The sequence below is a fragment of the Sinohyriopsis cumingii genome, chromosome 1 (assembly GCF_028554795.1).
Source record: "Sinohyriopsis cumingii isolate HCF-2022 chromosome 1, ASM2855479v2, whole genome shotgun sequence".
In the NCBI taxonomy this organism is placed as follows: Eukaryota; Metazoa; Mollusca; class Bivalvia; order Unionida; family Unionidae; genus Sinohyriopsis; species Sinohyriopsis cumingii.
The window spans coordinates 154,468,890-154,491,815 of record NC_142961.1 but is presented as its reverse complement, the minus strand read 5'-3'; the positions used below and the strand labels follow the sequence as shown (position 1 = coordinate 154,491,815).

At 36.2% G+C, this 22,926-nt stretch overlaps 1 protein-coding gene across 1 annotated transcript in view; it reads left to right on the top strand.

The window, feature by feature from the left end:
* LOC149808194 (uncharacterized) overlaps positions 1 to 19,641 on the top strand; it is a 44,910-nt gene extending 25,269 nt beyond the window's left edge. The window contains exons 10-15 of the mRNA XM_089974532.1: positions 2,325 to 2,429; positions 3,538 to 3,696; positions 6,737 to 6,844; positions 10,169 to 10,970; positions 15,862 to 16,034; positions 19,445 to 19,641. Of these exons, the coding sequence (XP_089830658.1) occupies positions 2,325 to 2,429; positions 3,538 to 3,696; positions 6,737 to 6,844; positions 10,169 to 10,970; positions 15,862 to 16,034; positions 19,445 to 19,537 (1,440 nt within the window). The 3' untranslated portion in view covers positions 19,538 to 19,641. The remainder of the gene's footprint in view (positions 1 to 2,324; positions 2,430 to 3,537; positions 3,697 to 6,736; positions 6,845 to 10,168; positions 10,971 to 15,861; positions 16,035 to 19,444) is intronic.
* Positions 19,642 to 22,926: the final 3,285 nt, after the last annotated feature.

The window sequence follows — 22,926 nt, the reverse complement described above, 5'->3', positions numbered from 1 at the left end:
AGGTTTCATTTCGACATATCCTTGGCTGGCAAATGCATTGGCAGACTCATTTTTCTGCAAATAGGAACTTGTACAAATGGAAGGGCCTTTTCATCCTGCAATTTCATACAATACATGCTTGATGGGTTTGACTTGTGATGGACAATAGTGACAATGTGAAATGCCAACAGTCCCAAACTTTTGTCACACCAATCCTGGTCCCAAGGACCTGGCTAATTGCTACTTCCTATACATTTGGAATGGCTAATTGCTACTTCCTATACATTTGGAATGGCTATTTGCTACTTTCTATACATTTGGAATGGCTAATTGCTGCTTCCTATACATTTGGAATGGCTAATTGCTACTTCCTATACATTTGGAATGGCTAATTGCTGCTTCCTATACATTTGGAACGGCTAATTGCTGCTTCCTATACATTTGGAATGGCTAATTGCTACTTCCTATACATTTGGAATGGCTAATTGCTACTTCCTATACATTTGGAATGGCTAATTGCTGCTTCCTATACATTTGGAATGGCTATTTGCTACTTCCTATACATTTGGAATGGCTAATTGCTACTTCCTATACATTTGGAATGGCTAATTGCTACTTCCTATACATTTGGAATGGCTAATTGCTACTTCCTATACATTTGGAATGGCTAATTGCTACTTCCTATACATTTGGAATGGCCAGATACATGCACATCTAACACCTTGGATTCTGAACATGATACAGGAACCAAAGCATCTGATTACTCTACTAAAATAGAGAATACAGGACCAACCAGGTCAGTATGGGGAGGCAATGGATTATAGTCTCACTGGTTCACAGTGGAGTACTTTATTCCAGTGGAGACATCCATACCATGATAGCAAACTTTCTAGGCTGTTCAATGAGAAACAGTATCCATCACTGTTAAACTTACAGTTCCAACATCATTAGCACACTGTGCTATTATAGAAGAGAGGACATCATATGAAACAAAGACCTATGTAATCATCTGTTCCTTAGTATAGGTAATCACTGTCTACTCTGGACACATTTGCTGAAGACCACCTACAAGATCCAGTCCGCGCTTTGTTGTTGTTTTGGTTTAGCGCCATTTTTCAGCACAAGATAGGCTGTACATGGCTTCAGTATTAGTGGTTGAGGAAGAACCTGGGAAAACCCCGGAAAGAACCACAGACCCACAAGAAGCTACTGGCAAGCTTTCTCACATACCCACATAGGCCAAACATGATATGCGCAGAGATGAGATGGCAGTGATCCGTAACAGTGAACACTTTAGACCACTCAGCCCCTCGGGGGCCCCTCGAGCTTTGAAATGGTATCTCCAAATGACAGCAGTTGCTCTGTCAGTGAGGGAGATCATGCCTAATTTGAACAGGAAGATAGATCAGCACAGACCTTTTCATCCTGGATTAAGTGGATTATTTACTATATTGAGAAATAACCCAAGCTTAAGTTGTTACGCATTTCAGCTCATGAGGTTAGAGCAGTTGCCACAGGCATCGCCTTTGAATGGAACTGTTCTCTAACTGATATTATCCATGCCATGCGATGAAGATCTGAGTCCACATTCTGCAGTTTGTACCTCAGATCTTTCATTCCAAAGGGCTCAACTCAGTCTGGTGAGACCTTTAGCCATGACACAACAGGTCACCTTTCCAGGTCGTTTGACAGCTTCATAAGAGGTTGCTTTATGACTTCCACAGGATTTGTAGGTGGGAAAATTTTCCATTTTGGAAGCTTGTGTATGACAGATAGCATCTAGAAGCTGTCTCACATGACCTAGCAGACCAGAGGTGGATCTCCGGGATAAGGGGATATGCCTCCCTCACCTCTTACCTATTCTCCTAAGGTATTATGTTAGGTAACATTTAAAGAAGAAACAAATTTTTTCTAGTAAAATGTTTTTTCATTAATACTTATCCAATCATAACACACATACACCTTCCCAGTCGCCCTTCAATTACCATCATAACGATAGCATGTTATCCACTCCAGTTGTAACATGTATTCATGGGATTTGGCATCAATCCCTGTGTCAAGGGAGATCACTCTGCCTGACTGCTACCTAGGTGGGCAGAGAACGTTCAGCCATTTATTGCTAAAGGTTTTTAACCTGGAAGGGCTGGATTTGCAAGGTAATAATAGTTTTCCTAAGGTATTATAATTGGGTAATTTTTAATGTGAAGAAACATGTATTACTGGGAAAAAAATTGGTTTCTTGTTAGTCCATGTTAACCACCTTTTGAAATGTTGGTATTTTAAAATGTAAACAATACATAACTTGTTTAGCACAGAAAATTTTCATCTCTCATTTTCTTTCATAGGTGTGGCAGTATGTGTCACTGATGAAGCGGATTTACCTTGTGGATTGTCCAGGTGTTGTTTACCCAACAGGATCTACGCCCACAGAGTGTGTTCTGAAGGGTGTCGTAAGTTGCTCATAATGCCATGATGTTTAGTTTCTCTACCCTTCATTCATTTTTACTTAATGATTAGGTTTTATTTCATAAAGTCTTCAACCATACTGCAATCATTAAATAGTTTTCCACATCATTTAAATCAAATGTACAACCATTCTAAACACTTTTTCTTTCTAAATATTAAAGTTTGTAACATTTTTTTCAAAGTCATAACCCTTTTCGGCCTTGAGGATGAAACATTTTTTTACGTTATTTTAATATGCACACCATAAAGTGGAGTATATTATGTTAAGATGTTGCTTATCTGTCTGTTCACTATTTCCTTTCCACAAAAAACTAGAGTTCTTCACCATCTACTGTTAGTAATTTTGTAAGAGACTTGCATTTGGGGTAAGAAAGAAACCTATCAGTTTTGAGTTACAAAAAAGTCAAAAGCCAGGATCACTGGAACTGAAAGAAGGAAAATGATTTTCATAAAACTACTTTAGTTCTTAAACTCATGTCGTGGCAAAACTTTGTAGATAGGTCGCATCTGAGAGAAGGAAGGCACCTATGAAGTTTTGGGTAAAAGGTCAGTGGTCAAGTTCATAGAGACTACAGAAGCAACATTGGTTTCCAAAAAGTAACTTGGAGTCATATACCACAAATCATGACCAGACAAACTCTGTGGATGGCTTGCATTTGAGACAAGAAAGGCACTTTTATGAATTTTGGGGTCAGTAGTCACCAAAACTTTATAAAGGAGAAAAATGGTTTTCACAGAATAACAATATATGGCAAGCATATATTTTTAGCATTTCCAGTTCATATGCTTTTGTCTTCTAAAAGTAGTAATAAAACTAATTTACTTTGCTTTATCATAGATCTGAAAGTTTGATATTAAACAGAATCCAGTTCATTGCAGTCATCTAAATTACCTAAAATGAACTGGAGAATGCTTGTGGATTGTGAAAGCAACTCTGACATATTTTATCACACATTCATTGACAGTTGGTTTTTAGAACTTATTTGTATTTAGGAATCAAAGCCATTTTCATTATCTAGATATGCATCTGATGTGACTTTTGAACCCAAAATATTTTCCTCTGGACAGATTTGGCTTTTTTTCACTCTTTAGGTACGAGTGGAAAATATCAAAACTCCAGAGGACTACATTGGGTCACTGTTGGATCGTGTTAAAACAGAGTACATTACGAAGACATACAAGGTAGAATCATGGACAAGTCCTGAGGATTTCTTGGAACAGCTGGCCAGGAAGAGTGGAAGGCTTCTGAAGGTACTGGTACATATTTATATAAATAAGTATTCATAGACTAGGGCTATCATTGGGTGACCTACTTTAGTATTTTCATCCAAATTCCAATTTTCACATGTTCTTGGGTTGGTAACCCCTACAGCAAGATTTAATTTTGGAACAACATACATAGTGCATCACATGCAGGGAAGGCAGTAACCCCAAACTGTAATAGTCAAAAATATGAATCATACTGAGGTAAATTCCATCCCAGTTTTTTAAACATTTTCTGACTAGCAGAATAACATGTAGTTGCTATGATTTTCTTAATCTCATGCTTCCTGTCACATGATAGCACCTTGATGTTGTGCCATGTAATCAATCTCATGCTTCCAGTCACATGATAGTACCTTGATGTTGTGCCATTTGATGAATCTCATGCTTCCAGTCACATGATAGCACCTAAATGTTGTGCCATTTAATCAATCTCATGCTTCCAGTCACATGATAGTACCTTGATGTTGTGCCATTTAATCAATCTCATGCTTCCAGTCACATGATAGTACCTAGATGTTGTGCCCTTTAATCAATCTCATGCTTTCAGTCACATGATAGCACCTTGATGTTGTGCCATTTAACATTTGTAAAGGCAGTTAAGTTTTGTTAAGAGGTGGATATGGAGTGATGAAAGACTGATTTCTTTATCCCAGTATCACTCTGAAATCTTGAAAGGGATAAAATGGCGACAGATCTCAAGTGAACAAGCCGGTAAAAGCTACAATAGCTGAGATGAAAGTCAAACAAAAAGTGAAACTTTAAATGAAGGATTGAATTCAAAATGATGGAACAGCGCAGGAAAAGATCATACCCACAAGTAATCATTTGAAAGCTGAAATTATTGACTATATTGGCAGAGGAGTATAAAATTGGAGACTTGACAACACTTGTGATGTTGGAGTTTAGCTAGAGGCATCTTAAAGTAAAGAAGGTTATTGATTTGAATTTTATGAGTGGTTTCTGTTTTAATCATGAAGTTGGCCCATTATGATTACTCCACTGCCCACTTTTTTAAATGAAAGGGGTCAAATTAGCTCCTTTTTTCTGACACCTGGCTGAAATACTGCATGTATCTTATATGGTGAGACAATAACATGTACAGATTCTTACACATCTTACCATTACATAGGCGAGACAATAACATGTACAGATTCTTACACATCTTACCATTACATAGGTGAGACAATAACACACATTGATTTGTGTCTTACCATGCTTACACAGGTGAGACAATAAGACACAGATTGATTCATGTCTTACTGTGCTTACATAGGTGAGACATTGCCACATGCAGATTCACATGGCTTGCTTTGCCAATATAGGTGAGACAGTAACACATTCAGGTTGGACAATAACAAAGATTCTTATGCCTTACCTTACTTAACATTGATGAAACAATAACACATATAGATTTCTTCATGTTTTACTATGGTGAGACAACATGTACAGATTCATGCACATCTCACCATGCTTATATAGTTGACACAATAACACATATATTTCAAAATGTTTTGCTATGGTGAGACATGTACAGATTCATGCACATCTCACCATGCTTATATAGTTGATACAACATGGATTTCAACATGTTTTACTATGGTGAGACAATAACATGTACAGATACATGCACATCTCACCATGTTTATATAGTTGACACAATAACACATAGATTTCAACATGTTTTGCTATGGTGAGACATGTACAGATTCATGCACATCTCACCATGCTTATATAGTTGATACAACATAGATTTCAACATGTTTTACTATGGTGAGACAATAACATGTACAGATGCATGCACATCTCATCATGCTTATATAGTTGAGACAATAACACATATATTTCAACATGTTTTGCTATGGTGAGACATGTACAGATTCATGCACATCTCACCATGCTTATACAGTTGATACAACATAGATTTCAACATGTTTTGCTATGGTGAGACATGTACAGATGCATGCACATCTCATCATGCTTATATAGGTGAGACAATAACACAGATTTCTACATGTTTTACTATGGTGAGACATGTACAGATTCATGCGCATCTCATGCTTATATAGGTGAGACAATAACAGATTTCTACATGTTTTACTATGGTGAAACATGTACAGATTCATGCACATCTCACCATGCTTATATAGGTGAGACAATAACATAGATTTCTACATGTTTTACTATGGTGAGACATGTACAGATTCATGCACATCTCACCATGCTTATATAGTTGAGACGATAACACATAGATTGCTACATATTTTACTATGGTGAGACATGCACAGATTCATGCACATCTCACCATGCTTATATAGTTGAGACAATAACACATAGATTTCAACATGTTTTACTGAGGTGAGACATGTACAGATTCATGCACATCTCATTATGCTTATATAGGTGAGACAATAACACATAGATTTCTATGTTTTACTATGGTGAGACATGTACAGATTCATGCACATCTCATCATGCTTATATAGGTGAGACAATAACACATAGATTTCTACGTTTTACTATGGTGAGACATGTACAGATTCATGCACATCTCACCATGCTTATATAGCTGAGACAGTTAAGATACAAATTCATATATATCTCAACCAGCTTACTATAATGATGGTAAATCTTGACACAAATTTTTTTTCTTCATGACCTGTCATTTAATGTAATTAATTTTCCTTTGTTTTCTTATCATTTCTACCTATTTTAAATATATACAATTTCATCGGACAGTGATAAGCATTGAATATTAGCCCAATGTTGTAACCATGCTAAGTGTAACTTCCCATTTTTGCTTAAGTTCACTATTGTCAGTTTATGCATTAGTGCATTAAAATTTTCAAAAGTCACCAATAATTACATTTTCTGCCTTGAAAAATAAAATACCTCACTCATTAAACTGTGGTACAAGTATTAAAACAGTGAAAATAATTGTTTGGTTAATTCACATTTATAGGGACCCTATTTACATCGTGACATCATCACATGTGATCATAAATTTGTACTTTCATTTCATGGGAAGAAAGGAGAACCAGATTTCAGCACCACTGCTAAGATGGTACTGAATGATTGGCAGAGGGGTAAGATTCCATACTTTGTTCGACCACCTGGATCTGAGCAGAATGAAGAGGTATGTGTTTTACAAATAATATTTTGAATGTTTAATTTTTACTGGTCCAGTTTGGGCACAGTTATTGCCCTTTATGGATCAATATTTAGTCTCCCTTATGGCAGTTCCTTGTAGACAGCTTAACTCGGGATGCATTAACATATTATGAAGCAGTTTGGTGTGTACATTGTCTCATTTATACAGACCTGTCTTTCATGTCTTTTTTCCTTATCATTGCCATTATGGATTGAGTTATTGCCCTTGAAAATGGACTTCACAGCTTCATATGATATTTTGCCTGTAACAAGCTTTTTATACATACATGTAAGCGATATATTCCTAAGAGATATGTACCTTTTACAAAAGAAGAACATGGAAGTAATGACAGTTTGACATATGTAGATCAAATACCGTATATTCTCGCATATAAGCCAAATAAATTAGGAAAAAATAAAGGCCTGTAAGAAGGGGTGTGTGTATATCAGTGGATCGATGTCTAAACTTAACAGTTTTTAAGTCTTTTTGTTGATAACTGTAATGGCTCTAAATCTTGGGAAACAAAAAAATAAAAATTCCTCGTCCTAAGACATATGCATGTAGAAAAGAATAATTTTTGGTGACCCTACACTATTAAACTGTTATAAAGTACTATGATTGATTTTATTTTTTTGCATGTGCGTTTTTTCTGATCTCGTCAACATGAAATTAAAACGAAATTTAAAAAATGTTAATACAGACTTAATAATTTGCAAGCCGTTAAGATTACCCAGGACTTAACAGTACTTACAGTACTTGCACACAGTGCAGAGCGTGCATAGCGTCACTTAAATCCTTATTTATTCCCAAACATATTAGTTGCAGATTTTGATTTATTCATTGTTTCAACCAAATTGCATTCTTCCAGATAACATTTCAGTTAGTCCTTAATAGCTGTTTCATTTGTGTTGAATCACTCGCTCACAAGTTACTCATTTTCAATGATATAAGTGGTCCTACAACTTGAGGTAATATTTTTGAAAAGGTATGCACGTTTAATTGTGGAGGGCAAATAACCAGCATAATTTACATGTTCACAAAGTGTGGTAATAATAAAGGCTAAAATTCTCATTATATATCAAATAAGATCAACATCAATCTATTTTAGCTTTGTGTTTTGGCTGATCAACATCATAACTTTCCTCCTTTGTTGATAGTCGGTGAATTTGCCTTCCATTTTCCAACAGCAGTACAGGCCAGTTAATCATTAAAACCCTGAAACTGGCACGTGATAAGAGTGAATTTTGACTGGTAACAATACCAGTACATTGACGTGTAATTGCCTATTATTCCATAATATTAATATGATTACCGTAGATTTGTTAAACAGGGTGTAAGGCATACCTGTCAACTTGTCAAAAGCCAAGTATGGAGACTGAATAAAAAAATAGAGACTGGGACCTAAAATCAGGAGGTTTTTCATGGCATTTTTAAAGCCTTGTTTTCTCTAAATATTGATCAATCTTCCTGGTCCAATATGTGTGAAATTCGCAAAAAGACTCACCATTTCTCTCTGTGACATGCCCTATTTTCCTCCAGGACATGCCCTATTTTCATATTCTGGTCAGCTGTGGCCAAACTACACAATAGCTAAAGGTTAGTCTTAAATAAACAAGCAAGAAAGTCAGTGCGACTAATTAAAAGTTAATCCTTATTGATGCATTGTGAATAATGTTTACATTTAACATTCTTTTAGTGAAGAAGTGAATTCTTTCTAGTAAAGTAATTATTTCATTACAATAATAATTTACAGGTGATACAACAGAACATGTAGGACTTTTCTTTATTAGGAGAAATGAAAATCGAAGACATAATAATTGGGAGTTTGCTGCAAAAATCAGAAGATATTATGAAATCGGGAGGTAGGCTTGGAGTGACCCCAAAAATTGGGAGTTTTTTTTTCTCCTCCCAGCATGAAAGAAACTACTACTCAGATTTTACATTATTAGCATCATTTTCAGTGCATTATTTCTGAAACTTCATTATTGTATTTTGAAGATATCATTAAAGTTTAGCGCAGTGCTTCCCATGCTTCGACTCCAAGGGATATACTTCATTTATTGCATGTTCAAACCTGCAATGTACATGTGGTTGCACCATTATGTAAATACGTTCAGTAGCCTAATTGCAAGCGTTGAATCGAACCATATTGTTGTTCATTGTGTTATCATACTGGGATTACATTTTATTGAGTTATGTATTTACAGTTTCTAGGCAGAGTAAAAATGTAATTACTAGTGCACTGAATTAAAGCGTCCAATGCGATAATGCATAAACAAACAATAATCGACTCAAAAGGGAGAGGTAGTTTTACAGAAACTCACGATAGCTAAATTCTTGTCATCGTTTGATCAACTTATACACAAATCTAAATTAGGCAGAAACAATAAGAAAACAGAAAATTATATAAATTACTTTGCAAACAAGTTTGTGCCATTTCTTTTTAATAATCATGCATGCCAACCTGAAGATAATTTTTGTTAATATTTATTTGCCTAAATAAATCCATTTAGAACTTACTTTGTGCATCTTGTGATGTCTCAGAGTTGAGGGTCAGCTTATTTGCAGGGGTCAGCTTATTTGCAGGTCATGCACTTTTCAGTGTTTATATCTGTTCAGTTTGGGGTGTCGGCTTATATGCGAACATGCTTATACCTGAGTATATACGGTACTGAAAAGTAGTTAATTTAATTTTTCATTATATCTCTACACGCTGTTCAGTGAAAGAGAGTAGATATTGTGTAAATATGTCCCATCTTTGTTTGCATGCATTAGGTCTCAGTGTATAGTGTCAATTTTGGACATGAAACATTTCAGCAGATTCTCATATTTTGGCTATTTTGGTCAAGAAAAACATTTATTTTGAGTATTATATAAAACATATATAGTATACTATATTAGGACATTTGTTTCAGTTTCAGCTTTTTCTCTAATCACCCATCTTGCAAATCATGAATTTGATGCTTCCTACCTGGGATATTGTAGGAGACCTAGATGTAGAGTGTTGTATAATTTTGATGAATACACCACAATCAGGGATGGGGATGGGGAGAGGGTGTAAGGTTGTGGCGGATGGTGAGGGGAATGGTTTATTAATTAAGGCATTGATGTGTCATTATGACAGTTTCTTGGTTTGGATAGTGAGTTGCATTAAGGTACATTCATTGTGAGGAACTCTGTCAAAGTAGAGAAGGTTTCACTATATTATAGGGCTCCAAAACATTCATGACCATTCATTGGAAAACGTATGTATTTTTCTTACATGTAATTTAATGTATAAACATTTTGTGTTTGTTTTCATCATTGCAGATTGAAGCAAAGAAGGATGAAGATGCTGAACAGGAAGCATCAAATAACAATCTCCCAGAAACACAAAAACCACATGTTTCACAAAATCTGGTAAAAATCAAGGTAGGACCAGAGTATGAGGGAGATGATGTTCAAGATGTGGTGATTTCTGATACAGCAGAATGCATTGCGTCTGACATAAGTGATTTGTCAGATAACGATGATGATGCAGATGATGTGAATGATCAGGACGTGGAAGAGATAGAAGAAAGCGAGTTGTTAGAACATGCTATTAATACAAAAGAGTCCATAGGAAAGGATATGCCTGAACTTTCTTATGGCGGTGCTGATCCAACAGTTAATGGCCTTAATAAAACAGGGATAGACAATGAAATTAGTATCCAAGCTAGTGATAGTGACAGACGAAATAAGAAACAAAGAATTAAAAAGAACATTGCAAATGAATCGAAAGACAGTAGCATGAAAAAAGAAACGAATTATTTGGAAGATGATAACTTAACCAATAATGAAAAGACAGGCACTTTTCATAAACAAAATAAGAAACAAAGAAATGTGAAACCTGAAGAAAATGAAGTAAGTGACTTCAGAGTGAAGAAAATAGTTGAAGATTCCTTGGGAAAAGACTCCGAAAAGGATGAAGCTAAGCAAGCAGATGGGTCATATGTTGGTAGTAATGGCAGCACAAAGAAAAGTTCCAAAAAGAATGCCTCAAGAAAGACCCCTGATGTTTTATCAACCTCAAGTGGCAAGTTTGTTGTTGAGGCTGATAGCAGAGAATTGTCAACTGGTTCTTGTGTAAAAGGTAAGTAAAGTAACACAGTTAAAGTAAAGACTGACAGTTTAACATGTTTTGGCATTACATAATATGATTTGAACTCTACAGTGGCATATATATGTAGATATCATATTATCCTTGTCCCAGCTTCTCTCCTTCATGCTATGGTTATGTTCTGTAATTATGTTTCTCATGCCTACTGTTCGTTCAGGTTAATCCAACTTTGTATGTGGATTCCTTTTGCTGATTGTAAAACCTCTTAAACAAAGATAGGTGAGTGTGACCTATATTTCATGCACTGTTAGCTGCAGGTTATGTAGCTTCATATGTGGATATGTCTTGGTAATTATAACACTTGTCTGTCAAAAGTAGATCACTCACACCTATATTTTGTGTTACATTCAGTTCGAGTTAGTTTTGTCTTTCCAAAGCATTTTTGGCTGTTGTGTCATGCAGCTTCTGCTATTGATGCATCTTTTCCAGTTGCAAAAAGAGGAGGGGGCAGTGCATTGATGTTCTGTGAACAAAGTTCTTGTTATTCTCTAAAACAAAACCTGAATCAAATCAGGATTATTCTAATATTGAAATATATTTTATGATTTCAGCCTAAACTTGTACAAAAAGTTCCTGCAACCTAAACAAAGTATTCCTAATTGTTCAGATATTATTGTTACTGTTCTTTAACTAAGAAAGAACTGCTGGTAGATGACAGACCTTGCAACTCTTATGATTTTGCCATAAGTCTTACGAAAATTACCCTTAAAATACAAACTTAAGCATACAAGCAAAAACTATGGAAAAATTATAGTTGCTGAAAAATCCAGATAATCGATTCATCTGGGATTCATATTAGGATTGGTGAAATAATTCAGGGAACCAGACTAGCTTTACAGCAGCACCCCAGACACTTTAAACTGCACCTATTTGTTAATGCAAAGCGTCTGCATGATCAAACCATTGATTAAAGATTTTTTTAAAAATGGTGTCCAGAAAGCAATGAATGTTTACGACAAAAGGGAAAATAAGTTTCTAAAACAAGTGTTAGTAATCAACACAGAAGAATAAAAGGGAGTATTCAGATTCTTATGAATAAAAGCTGGAAAGGACACAGTTGCGTTTATTGGACATAACATGCCATTTTGAGTATGTCTCGCGGCGGGGGATATGATTGCCATTGTCATGTGAAATGGAAAAAGAATTTCCAAGAATTACGTCAAGTTAAGAGATAGCAACAAGCCATTGAGCTGCATAGGGTTTGGAACTAAAGTTTGTGCACCTGTACTTGTTGTAAATAAAGTCAATGCTTAGTTTACAAATTTTTCAATTGAACATAATGTTTATCGTCGTTGCATCAAACTTTTAATTAAGTTTTCTAGCTTTACAATAGCAGGTATTGATATTGAGTTACACCTTACTGAAAACTGAGACGGACTCGTCAGGGTTGGCAGGTTTGTGATGAGTGGCCATTTGTTTTTGTTTTTATTTGAGGTAAAGGTTTAACCTGGTACCATAGAGGTAAAAGCAAGCATGTTACCAATGCAACAAAAGTACCTGCTTAGGGCTTCACTACTATTTGTCTCACCAGTATCAGTATTGTTAGACATTGGTATTGCTTTTCCAGTGGCATTGCCAGCATCAACAATGTTATAAAATTTGTATTACATATTTTGCCTTCCACTTACAGTGATGATACATCAACACAAGAATGCAAGGGAGACACCAGGTTTTGCAGAACATTTGTTTTCTTTTTGTTGTTGTTTTGGGTTTAACGTCATTTCTCAGCTACTGCACTGGTGGCCTAGTGGTTAGAGCATCCACCTTGGGTACGGGAGGTCGTGAGTTTGATCCCCGGACAAGTCATAACAAAGACTTACAAAAATGGTACTAACAGCTGCCTTGCTTGGCACTCAGCATTAAGAGTTTAGTGTTAGGACTAGTCTGCCTGGTGTTAGCATAATGTGACTGGTGTTAGCATAATGTGACTGGGTGGGACATCATGCTACATATCTGCGGCATGATGCCCAGTGCTAGACATCACTATAAACTGCCACACTGCAGACATCATAGCGATATGACTGAAAAATTGTTAAGCTATGTTAAAATCCAAATCACGCATACACACACTCATTTCTCAGCTCAAGATAGGCTATACATGGCAGCCTGTATAGCTGTTTGAGGAAGAACCCTAGAAAAGCCCCACTAAGAACCACCAACCCATAGGAAGCTACTGGCAAGCTTTTTCACATAACTATATTGGCCAAGCCCAAGTGATCATATAAAGGTGAGCACTTTAGACCACTTGGCCACCCAGGTGCCCCTTTTGATAGTTTATTTGTTTATCTGGAGTGACTAATATTCTAACACTGCCTTTTTTTTTTGCAATCAAATTATCATCATTTGCAAAGGCACTGAACGGATCTCTGAGACTTGTGTGCTGATAGCCACATGCTGCAAAATATATCTATCAGTTTTGAAGTGTAATAAATTGTTATGGCATTCTGGTTTCAAACTAGGCAGTAACAATAATTTTGTAGATTTGTTTTGGTCAGAATTAGAAAAACTTCAGTAATCACATGCTGGTCATTTTTAAGCTGTGTCATTGAGAAATGCTTGTTTATTTATGTTGATGTATACTTTATCGAAAGATAAAATGCTCATATGAGGAATAATGAAAGTTAAGTAGTAGCAGTATGGCCAGGGTCCTTGTCCCAGATTTCTACAGAATAATAATGCAAGTTAACTACTGGCAGTGTGATCAGGGTCCTTGTCCCAGATTTCTACAGAATAATAATGCAAGTTAACTACTGGCAGTGTGATCAGGGTCCTTGTCCCAGATTTCTACAGAATAATAATGCAAGTTAACTACTGGCAATGTGATCAGGGTCCTTGTCCCAGATTTCTACAGAATAATAATGCAGGTTAACTCATGGCAGTGTGATCAGGGTCCTTGTCCCAGAATTGTTTATATTACTGTCGTCATAATCCCAACTCACACATATGCCAGAGCACAATTCATTAAGGCATGAAACTTGGTCTTCCTAATAATGCAAATGTGCTCGTAGTCATTTTGATGCTGTTGGTTGTTGCCTGTAATTAATATGTCCTAGAAGTCAGGTTGATGATGTTGGTGTTGGTTGTTGCCATTTATTAATATGTTCAAAAAGTCAGTGTAATGATGTTGGTTCTTGCCTTTAATTAATGTTATAGAGGTCAGCTTGATGATGTTGGTTGTTGTCTGTAATTAATGTTATAGAGGTCAGCTTGATGATGTTGGTTGTTGTCTGTAATTAATGTTATAGAAGTCAGTTTGATGATGTTGGTTGTTGTCTGTAATTAATGATCTAGAAGTCAGCTTGATGAAGTAGGTTGTTGTCTGTAATTAATGTTTTAGAAGTCCGCTTGATGATGTTGGTTGTTGTCTGTAATTAATGTTATAGAGGTCCGCTTGAAGATGTTGGTTGTTGTCTGTAATTAATGTTATAGAGGTCAGTTTGATGATGTTGGTTGTTGTCTGTAATTAATGTTAGAGGTCAGCTTGATGATGTAGGTTGTTGTCTGTAATTAATGTTCTAGAAGTCAGTTTGATGATGTTGGTTGTTGTCTGTAATTAATGTTCTAGAAGTCAGCTTGATGATGTTGGTTGTTGTCTGTAATTAATGTTATAGAGGTCAGCTTTGTTGTCTGTAATTAATGTTCTAGAAGTCACCTTGATGTTGGTTGTTGTGGGTAATGCAACTGTTCTAGAAGTAAGCATGATGATATCTGATTCTTTTCATCAAATGTTTTTGTACAAGACACTAATGCACCATTCTAATCAATGAACAAGGCTTCTACGGAACCCCATGTCCGGTCAGCAATTAATGCTTTGATGTTTATAATTTCCAAAAAGATCTTAACATTATTTGTGTTACTGAAATAGTGGTATCAGTGTCATACTGAAATAGTGGTATCAATGTCATACTGAAATAGTGGTATCAGTGTCATACTGAAATAGTGGTATCAGTGTCATACTGAAATAGTGGTATCAGTGTCATACTGAAATAGTGGTATCAATGTCATACTGAAATAGTGGTATCAGTGTCATACTGAAATAGTGGTATCAATGTCATACTGAAATAGTGGTATCAGTGTCATACTGAAATAGTGGTATCAATGTCATACTGAAATGGTCGTATCAGTGTCATACTGAAATAGTGGTATCAATGTCATACTGAAATAGTGGTATCAGTGTCATATCAGGGCACGGTTCTAAATGTAGCCACAATTTGCATTTAAAATAAAGCATATTTTTGGCATGTATGCATAAAAATATTCCACTGTGTGTCCCACAAATGCATAAAATTGTTTGCAGAATTCACTAAATGTATATTATATGACAATTATTACCTAGTTATGTTCTATATGTATAGTCAGGAACTTTCCATTTTAATTATTTACAAAAAGGTGACGAATGAAGGTGATTTTTAGACCATACACTCTCCAAACAAAAAGTATAGTGTATAGACCATATAATTAAACACTCTCCAAACAAAAAGTATAGTGTATAGACCATATAATTAAACACTCTCCAAACAAGAAGTATAGTGTATAGACCATATAATTAAACACTCTCCAAACAAAAAGTATAGTGTACATTAATGTGAAACTGAATAAGAATGTTGACAATGGACTCCTAAATGTTTTACTTTTTTGCAATATAATTTATGTTTTCAACAATATAACATTTCATAGCTAAATATTGAATGGACTCCTTATTGTAGAATTGGGACTCCTATTTTTTGATCTGGGACTCCATCTTTTTCAAGGCTGGAGTTCTGGACTCCATCTTTTGATATCCGTGTGAGAACCATAATGCACTAAACAGAAAAGAAAGGTTCTATCCAAAACAGTGAATTACCGTTTTATGTTTTCCTGACAGCCACCACGGGGACTGGCACCTTGTATTCTCTAGAGGACATGGAGAAAGTGGTGTGTGTAGAGGTGACCCCACCAGGTAGTCAGATAGCAGTGGGACAGAAGAGGAGATCTGGAGCATGGGAGGGGGAGAGTGATGAGGAGGAGGAACCCAGCAGGAAATTGACCAGTAAAGAGGTAAAAAGGACATAAGTATTCATATGTGTGTAAACAATATCTTGGAATATTGTGAGAACCTCTGTCTGTATATCTATCATTTGCCTTCCACAACAATTGGCATTTGGGCACCAAGCAATATAGCATATTGGCACATACAGCAGAAAATGTCAGTTTTCATTAGTGTGTATCATGAATGGATAAATCATCATATATGGATAAAAAAAAGGACTACAAAATGTTAGCAACTTAATGAAATAAATATTAACATGAGTGAGACTTTTATTACAAGTGAAAAGAATATTGCTACCTTTTCCATGTTTCTTGCAAAAATGACAGATTTGACTTGGAATGATTTAATAGAATATTGAATACTCATATAATTACAAAATTTTTAAGTACTCTGTTCATGTTGGATTTCATAATTACACTGTACATGTTCGATGTCAGTACCTATGTTCCCATTAATGGTAGTGGTAGCTAAAATAATTGTTAGCTTCCAATTTTTCTAGATGGATACTAAAGTTTTAAGGATGGCTACAAAATTTTATGACATAACCTATTTAGCCAATAACCTATTTAGCCATTGCTTTTTTTCTTCATTATCCATTGTAAAATAGTCACATAACGTGATTATAAACAGTTTAAATTACTGACAGAATTTTAGCTACAACTGGAAATATTTTAGTGTGGTTTTTTATATTTAGTAAAAATAATTTCCAACTTTTGGCCTATGGTCCCCTCTTCTTGTTGCATAAATACTATTTTGTAGAAAATGAGGGAATTTAAAATTAGACCAATCTGTCCATCTATCATTCCATCCTTCTGTCCGGCCCTACTTTTGTGCCCTTACAATAACTCTTACATGTTGTCCGCCTTTCATTTATCAGAGTTATAGCCCCTAATTGTCTGACACACCCACTTTCATTTATACACAATAACTCCATTTGTTATTATTGTATTTCAACCAGATTTGCACCACAGCTTGATATTGATCAGACCTTGACCAAGCTTTGTTGTCAGCATTCTGTTTACCAGAGTTATAGCCCGTCACAGATTTGTTCCTTTGATAATTTCTTCATTTCAACCAATTCTTTTTGTATGTGGCTTGATTTCATGATAAATTTGTAGAGTTAGATTGTCAGCATTCCTTGTTATCATTTAGTGGAATTAAAGCCCAATTGTCAGACCCACTCACTTTTATTTCCAGATAATAACTCCACTGATGATTATTTTATTTTAATTAGATATGCATACTTGATTTTCCAGAGACCTTGGCTGGATTTTATTGTCAGCATTCTATATTATCATTTAATGGAGTTATTATCCCTGATTGATATCCTCAACCATTTTGATTTCTACGCAGCAACTGCTTTATTCCTTTATTTCTGATTGGATTTCAACTGGCTGTAATAGTGAGCATGATCATGACAGGACCTTGACCGTATTGGATTATCAGCATGATAATGACAGGACCTTGACCGTATTGGAATATCAGCATGATAGTGACAGGACCTTGACCATATTGGATTATCAGCATGATAATGACAGGACCTTGACCGTATTGGATTATCAGCATGATAATGACAGGACCTTGACCGTATTGGATTATCAGCGTGATAGTGACAGGACCTTGACCGTATTGGAATATCAGCATGATAGTGACAGGATCTTAACCGTATTGAATTATCAGCATGATGGTGACAGGACCTTGACCGTATTGGATTATCAGCATGATAGTGACAGGACCTTGACTGTATTGGATTATCAGCATGATAATGACAGGACCTTGACCGTATTGGATTATCAGCATGATAATGACAGGACCTTGACCGTATTGGATTACCAGAATGATAATGACAGGACCTTGACCGTATTGGATTATCAGCGTGATAATGACAGGACCTTGACCGTATTGGATTATCAGCGTGATAATGACAGGACCTTGACCGTATTGGATTATCAGCGTGATAATGACAGGACCTTGACCGTATTGGATTATCAGCGTGATAATGACAGGACCTTGACCGTATTGGATTATCAGCGTGATAATGACAGGACCTTGACCATATTGGATTATCAGCATGATAGTGACAGGACCTTGACCGTATTGGATTATCAGCATGATAGTGACAGGACCTTGACCATATTGGATTATCAGCGTGATAGTGACAGGACCTTGACCATATTGGATTATCAGCGTGATAGTGACAGGACCTTGACCGTATTGGATTATCAGCATGATAGTGACAGGACCTTGACCGTATTGGATTATCAGCGTGATAGTGACAGGACCTTGACCATATTGGATTATCAGCATGATAGTGACAGGACCTTGACCGTATTGGATTATCAGCATGATAATGACAGGACCTTGACCGTATTGGATTATCAGCATGATAATGACAGGACCTTGACCGTATTGGATTATCAGCGTGATAGTGACATGACCTTGACTGTATTGGATTATCAGCATGATAGTGACAGGACCTTGACCGTATTGGATTATCAGCGTGATAGTGACAGGACCTTGACCATGTTGGATTATCAGCGTGATAGTGACAGGACCTTGACTGTATTGGATTATCAGCGTGATAGTGACAGGACCTTGACCGTATTGGATTATCAGCGTGATAGTGACAGGACCTTGACTGTATTGGATTATCAGAATGATAGTGACAGGATCTTGACTGTATTGGATTATCAGCATGATAGTGACAGGACCTTGACTGTATTGGATTATCAGCATGATAATGACAGGACCTTGACTGTATTGGATTATCAACGTGATAATGACAGGATCTTGACCGTGTTGGATTATCAGCATTTTGCTTCATTATTCACAAATGTTAACCCACATGCTGTCTGACCCACGTGCTGTCTGACCCATTTTTTCATTTTCTTCATAACAGTTGGATGTCATATTCAGTTACCAGCAGTTTATATCATTTTGCAAAGTTACGGCTCCTGTTTGTCAAACCAACCCACTTTTATTTCTACACAATGACAAATTTAGTCAGCAACTTAATATTATCAAATCCACAGTTAAGTTTTGTCATCTGTGACGACATATTCAGCGTGCAGCAGCAGCTTTCAGCAGAGTATTGATCCCTGAGGATTGGACTCATCCACTTTCCTTTCAGCAGAGTAATGATCTCTGAGGATTGGACTTGTTCACTTTCCTTTCTATAATTAGTTCACTTAATTCCTGTTGGATTTCAAGTTAAATTTGGTATGCAGCAGGGTCATTTTTCATTGTTAGATCTGCATCATTTCGCAGCTGCAGTACCTCGTTGAACCTACCCACTTTTGTCTTTTGTCTCCACACATAATGGATTAAATTATTATTGAATTTCAAGAAAATTTTATGTGCAACTATACATTTTTTTAAAAGAGAAATTTGATTAATATTCATTTTCTGTAATCTACAGAGACGTCGTCTTGAGAGGGAGCAGAGGACAAAAAGGATTGGTGTTCATTTCTACTCCACAGCCAATGTGAAGAATCGTTCGCACAGGAAATAACAATTCCTTCCATATTTTAATATGAATTTATAGTACTGGGACTGAATTTCTCCATGTAAACATGAATGATGGAAAAAGAATAAAAAACAAAGTTTGCTAAATGAGTTTCGTCTTAAGCTTATCTGTAAAAAAATAACGTTTTTGTATTTTTCTTGAATGGTACATGTTCAAAACATTATCACAGTAACTTGATTTCTCCAATATCTGCAGTTACCAAACTGTAAATGGTGTGGGATTTAAGACCAGGAAGAAACCAGTGGAGTGTGAGGCTAAGAATGGGCAATGGCCCTCAGGATGCCAGGTGAAGGTGGTGCCATCATGAGGTGCTTTTTGTTGCATTTTTTGGCATCAGAAATTTTCATAGAATGTCACCTTCACCTTAGTACAAAAGGCAGTTCTTCACAAAACATAGGAGGCAGAGGCAAAGTTGACGAGTGACATAAAACTTTTCTCTGTAACAAAGTAGGGATGCCACTATAGAACATTGCCCCCTGGCACCTCAGTGTGTGTGTGAATTGGATTTTTAATGTAGCTTTAACAATTTTTCAGTCATATTGCTAGTGTGGCAGTCTTTAGTGTGGCAGTTCATAGTCATGTCTGCCTCTGGGGCATCATGGCACAGATATTTAGCATGATGTCCCACCCAGTCAGATTATCCTGATACCAGGCCGATCAGTCCTAAAACTAACTCTTAATGCTGAGCGCCTAGTAAGGCATCTGCTAGTATGGTATGACTCTGCAGGGGTTCAAACAATGAACTTCCATATCTGAGGTGGATGCTCTAACCACTTAAGCCACTGAAGCAGTTGGCACCTCTGTTAGGACATTACCAAGCACCTTTAACCCTCATGCAGCCACTGTAGAAAAAGTCAATCAGTTTCATGCTCAAAAGGTGAAAGGTGGCAAGAACTGAAAGGAAATTGTTTCCACACTTAAACTTTATTCGAGTATCAGATATACTGACCAGATGTTTTAATTGCTGAGTGTTGAAAATATCTCCAATATTTTAAGTAGCCACATTGAACTTAAGATTGGCACCATTTTCATCTAGGAAAAACTAGACACCATTTAGTGGAATTTTGGTGGAAACCCCATGTTGATATTAACATTCATGAAGATAATTAATTAAAAGATTTCAAAATGTTTATTGTGATGGCTGTATTTGAGTTGAGATCAGCATCCTTTTCATTCATGACCACCTAGATATCATACTTCGTCTTCTGGTTAAAACCCATGTTGATAAGACTTTTCCATTGGGAGTAACAAGGTGGCTGATCTGGTGGCCATACTGGATGTCAGATTAGCATCATTTTCATGTAGTGCCATCTTGACACCATAAGAAGTCTTCTATTGATGTGACTTCCAGTCAAGGAGGAGTAGCAATAAGATTTTCTAGCTGGCCACTAAGGTGGCAATGTTGTATATCAGATGATTTTTATTTAATACTAACAAGACACCACACTGGTGATAATATTGGATATCAGATGATTTTTATTTAATACCAACAAGACACCACACTGGTGGCAATATTGGATATCAGATGATTTTTTTTGTAATACCAACAAGACACGACACTTTGGTGGTAGTATTGGATATCAGATGATTTTTAACACCAACAAGACACCACACTGTGGTGGCAGTATTGGATATCAGATGATTTTTATTTAATACCAACAACACACCACACTGGTGGCAATATTGGATATCAGAGTGTTTTGTAATGCCAACAAGACACCACACTGGTGGCAATATTGGATATCAGATGATTTTTTTTGTAATACCAACAAGACACCACACTGGTGGCAGTATTGGATATCAGATGATTTTTAGTTAACACCAACAAGACACCACACTGTGGTGGCAGTATTGGTTATCAGATGATTTTTATTTAATACCAACAAGACACCACACTGGTGGCAATATTGGATATCAGATGATTTTTTTGTAATGCCAACAAGACACCACACTGTGGTGGCAGTATTGAATATCAGATGATTTTTAGTTAATACCAACAAGACACCACACTGTGGTGGCAATGTTGGATATCAGATGATTTTTAATTAATACCAACAAGACACCATAAAATGTCATCTGGTGTAAACCATATGCTGATATGACCTTCTGTTCAAAAGCAGTAGGAAAAAACAAGATTTTCAAGGTTATTACTGTGGTGGCCAGATTGGATGTTAGATTGGCACCATTTTCTTTTAGGACCAACTAGGCATCATGAGAAGTCGTTTAGCATGAACCCCTTGTTGATAAGACCATCCATTCAGTGAAAACCCCATGTTGATAAGACCATCCATTCACTGAAAACACCATGTTGATGTGACCATCCATTCAGGTGGAGAAGATATACAAAAATTCTAGCTGGCTGCTGTGGTGGCCAAGTTGATGTCCAAGTGGATTTATTTTCATTTAGAAACAAGTAGACAATTTAAGAAGTCTTCTGGTGAAAACCCCATGTTGACGTGACTTTCCATTCAGAAAGAATAGCAATAATAAGCTTGTATGATCTCTTGAGTAGCGATGTGCTAATGGATGGACAGAGAACAGGACATCCTATAAGCTCTTACAGTCGATGACCAATAAAGCTAATCAGTACCACATGCCTTGACACAATTTTTACAGGGCATTTGCGACCTGGAATACAGCTACTGAATTTGTCATTAAAAGGTCAAAGGTGCTCTGAGATGGAAAATGGTTTCCACAAAATAACTCGAGTCCTGTGCTACAAACCATGACCAAAGTTTATGGATGGTTTATTGATATAAATGTATATGACAGATCAGCTTAAATCAAAGCACTATGCATATGACATTAGCTTGGATCATAGTACTGCATATGACAGATCAGCTTAGATCAAATCACCATGCATATGATGGCTTATATCAAAGCACTATGCATTCAACTGATTAGCTTAGATCAAAGTACTGTGCATATGGCAGAACTTAGATCAAAGCACTATGCATGTGACAGATCAGCTTAGAACAAAGCTCTATGCGTGACATTAAAAGCATATAACAGTTCAGCTTAGATCGAAGCTCTATGCATACGACAGATCAGCTTTGATCAAAGCATTATGCATATATGCTTTCATTTTAGTAGGCATATTTTCAAGTTCTGTCTTCACTTAATTACACGTTAGTCTAGTAAGAACAAAAGTCTCCAGTAAAACTAGTAAATAGTACATAATAGTTTATATAAACAGAATTTATTGGAATCCATATGACTATTTCTGGAGTTATATTTCCTCTGACGATATTCATTTATCTGGATTGCCTGGCAATTAGTATTGATCGGATCATAATTCATATGCATGTGGTCTCACTGTATTTTAAAGTAAATTTAATTAAGCCAGAAGTGAAAAGGTGTTTCAAAACAATTTA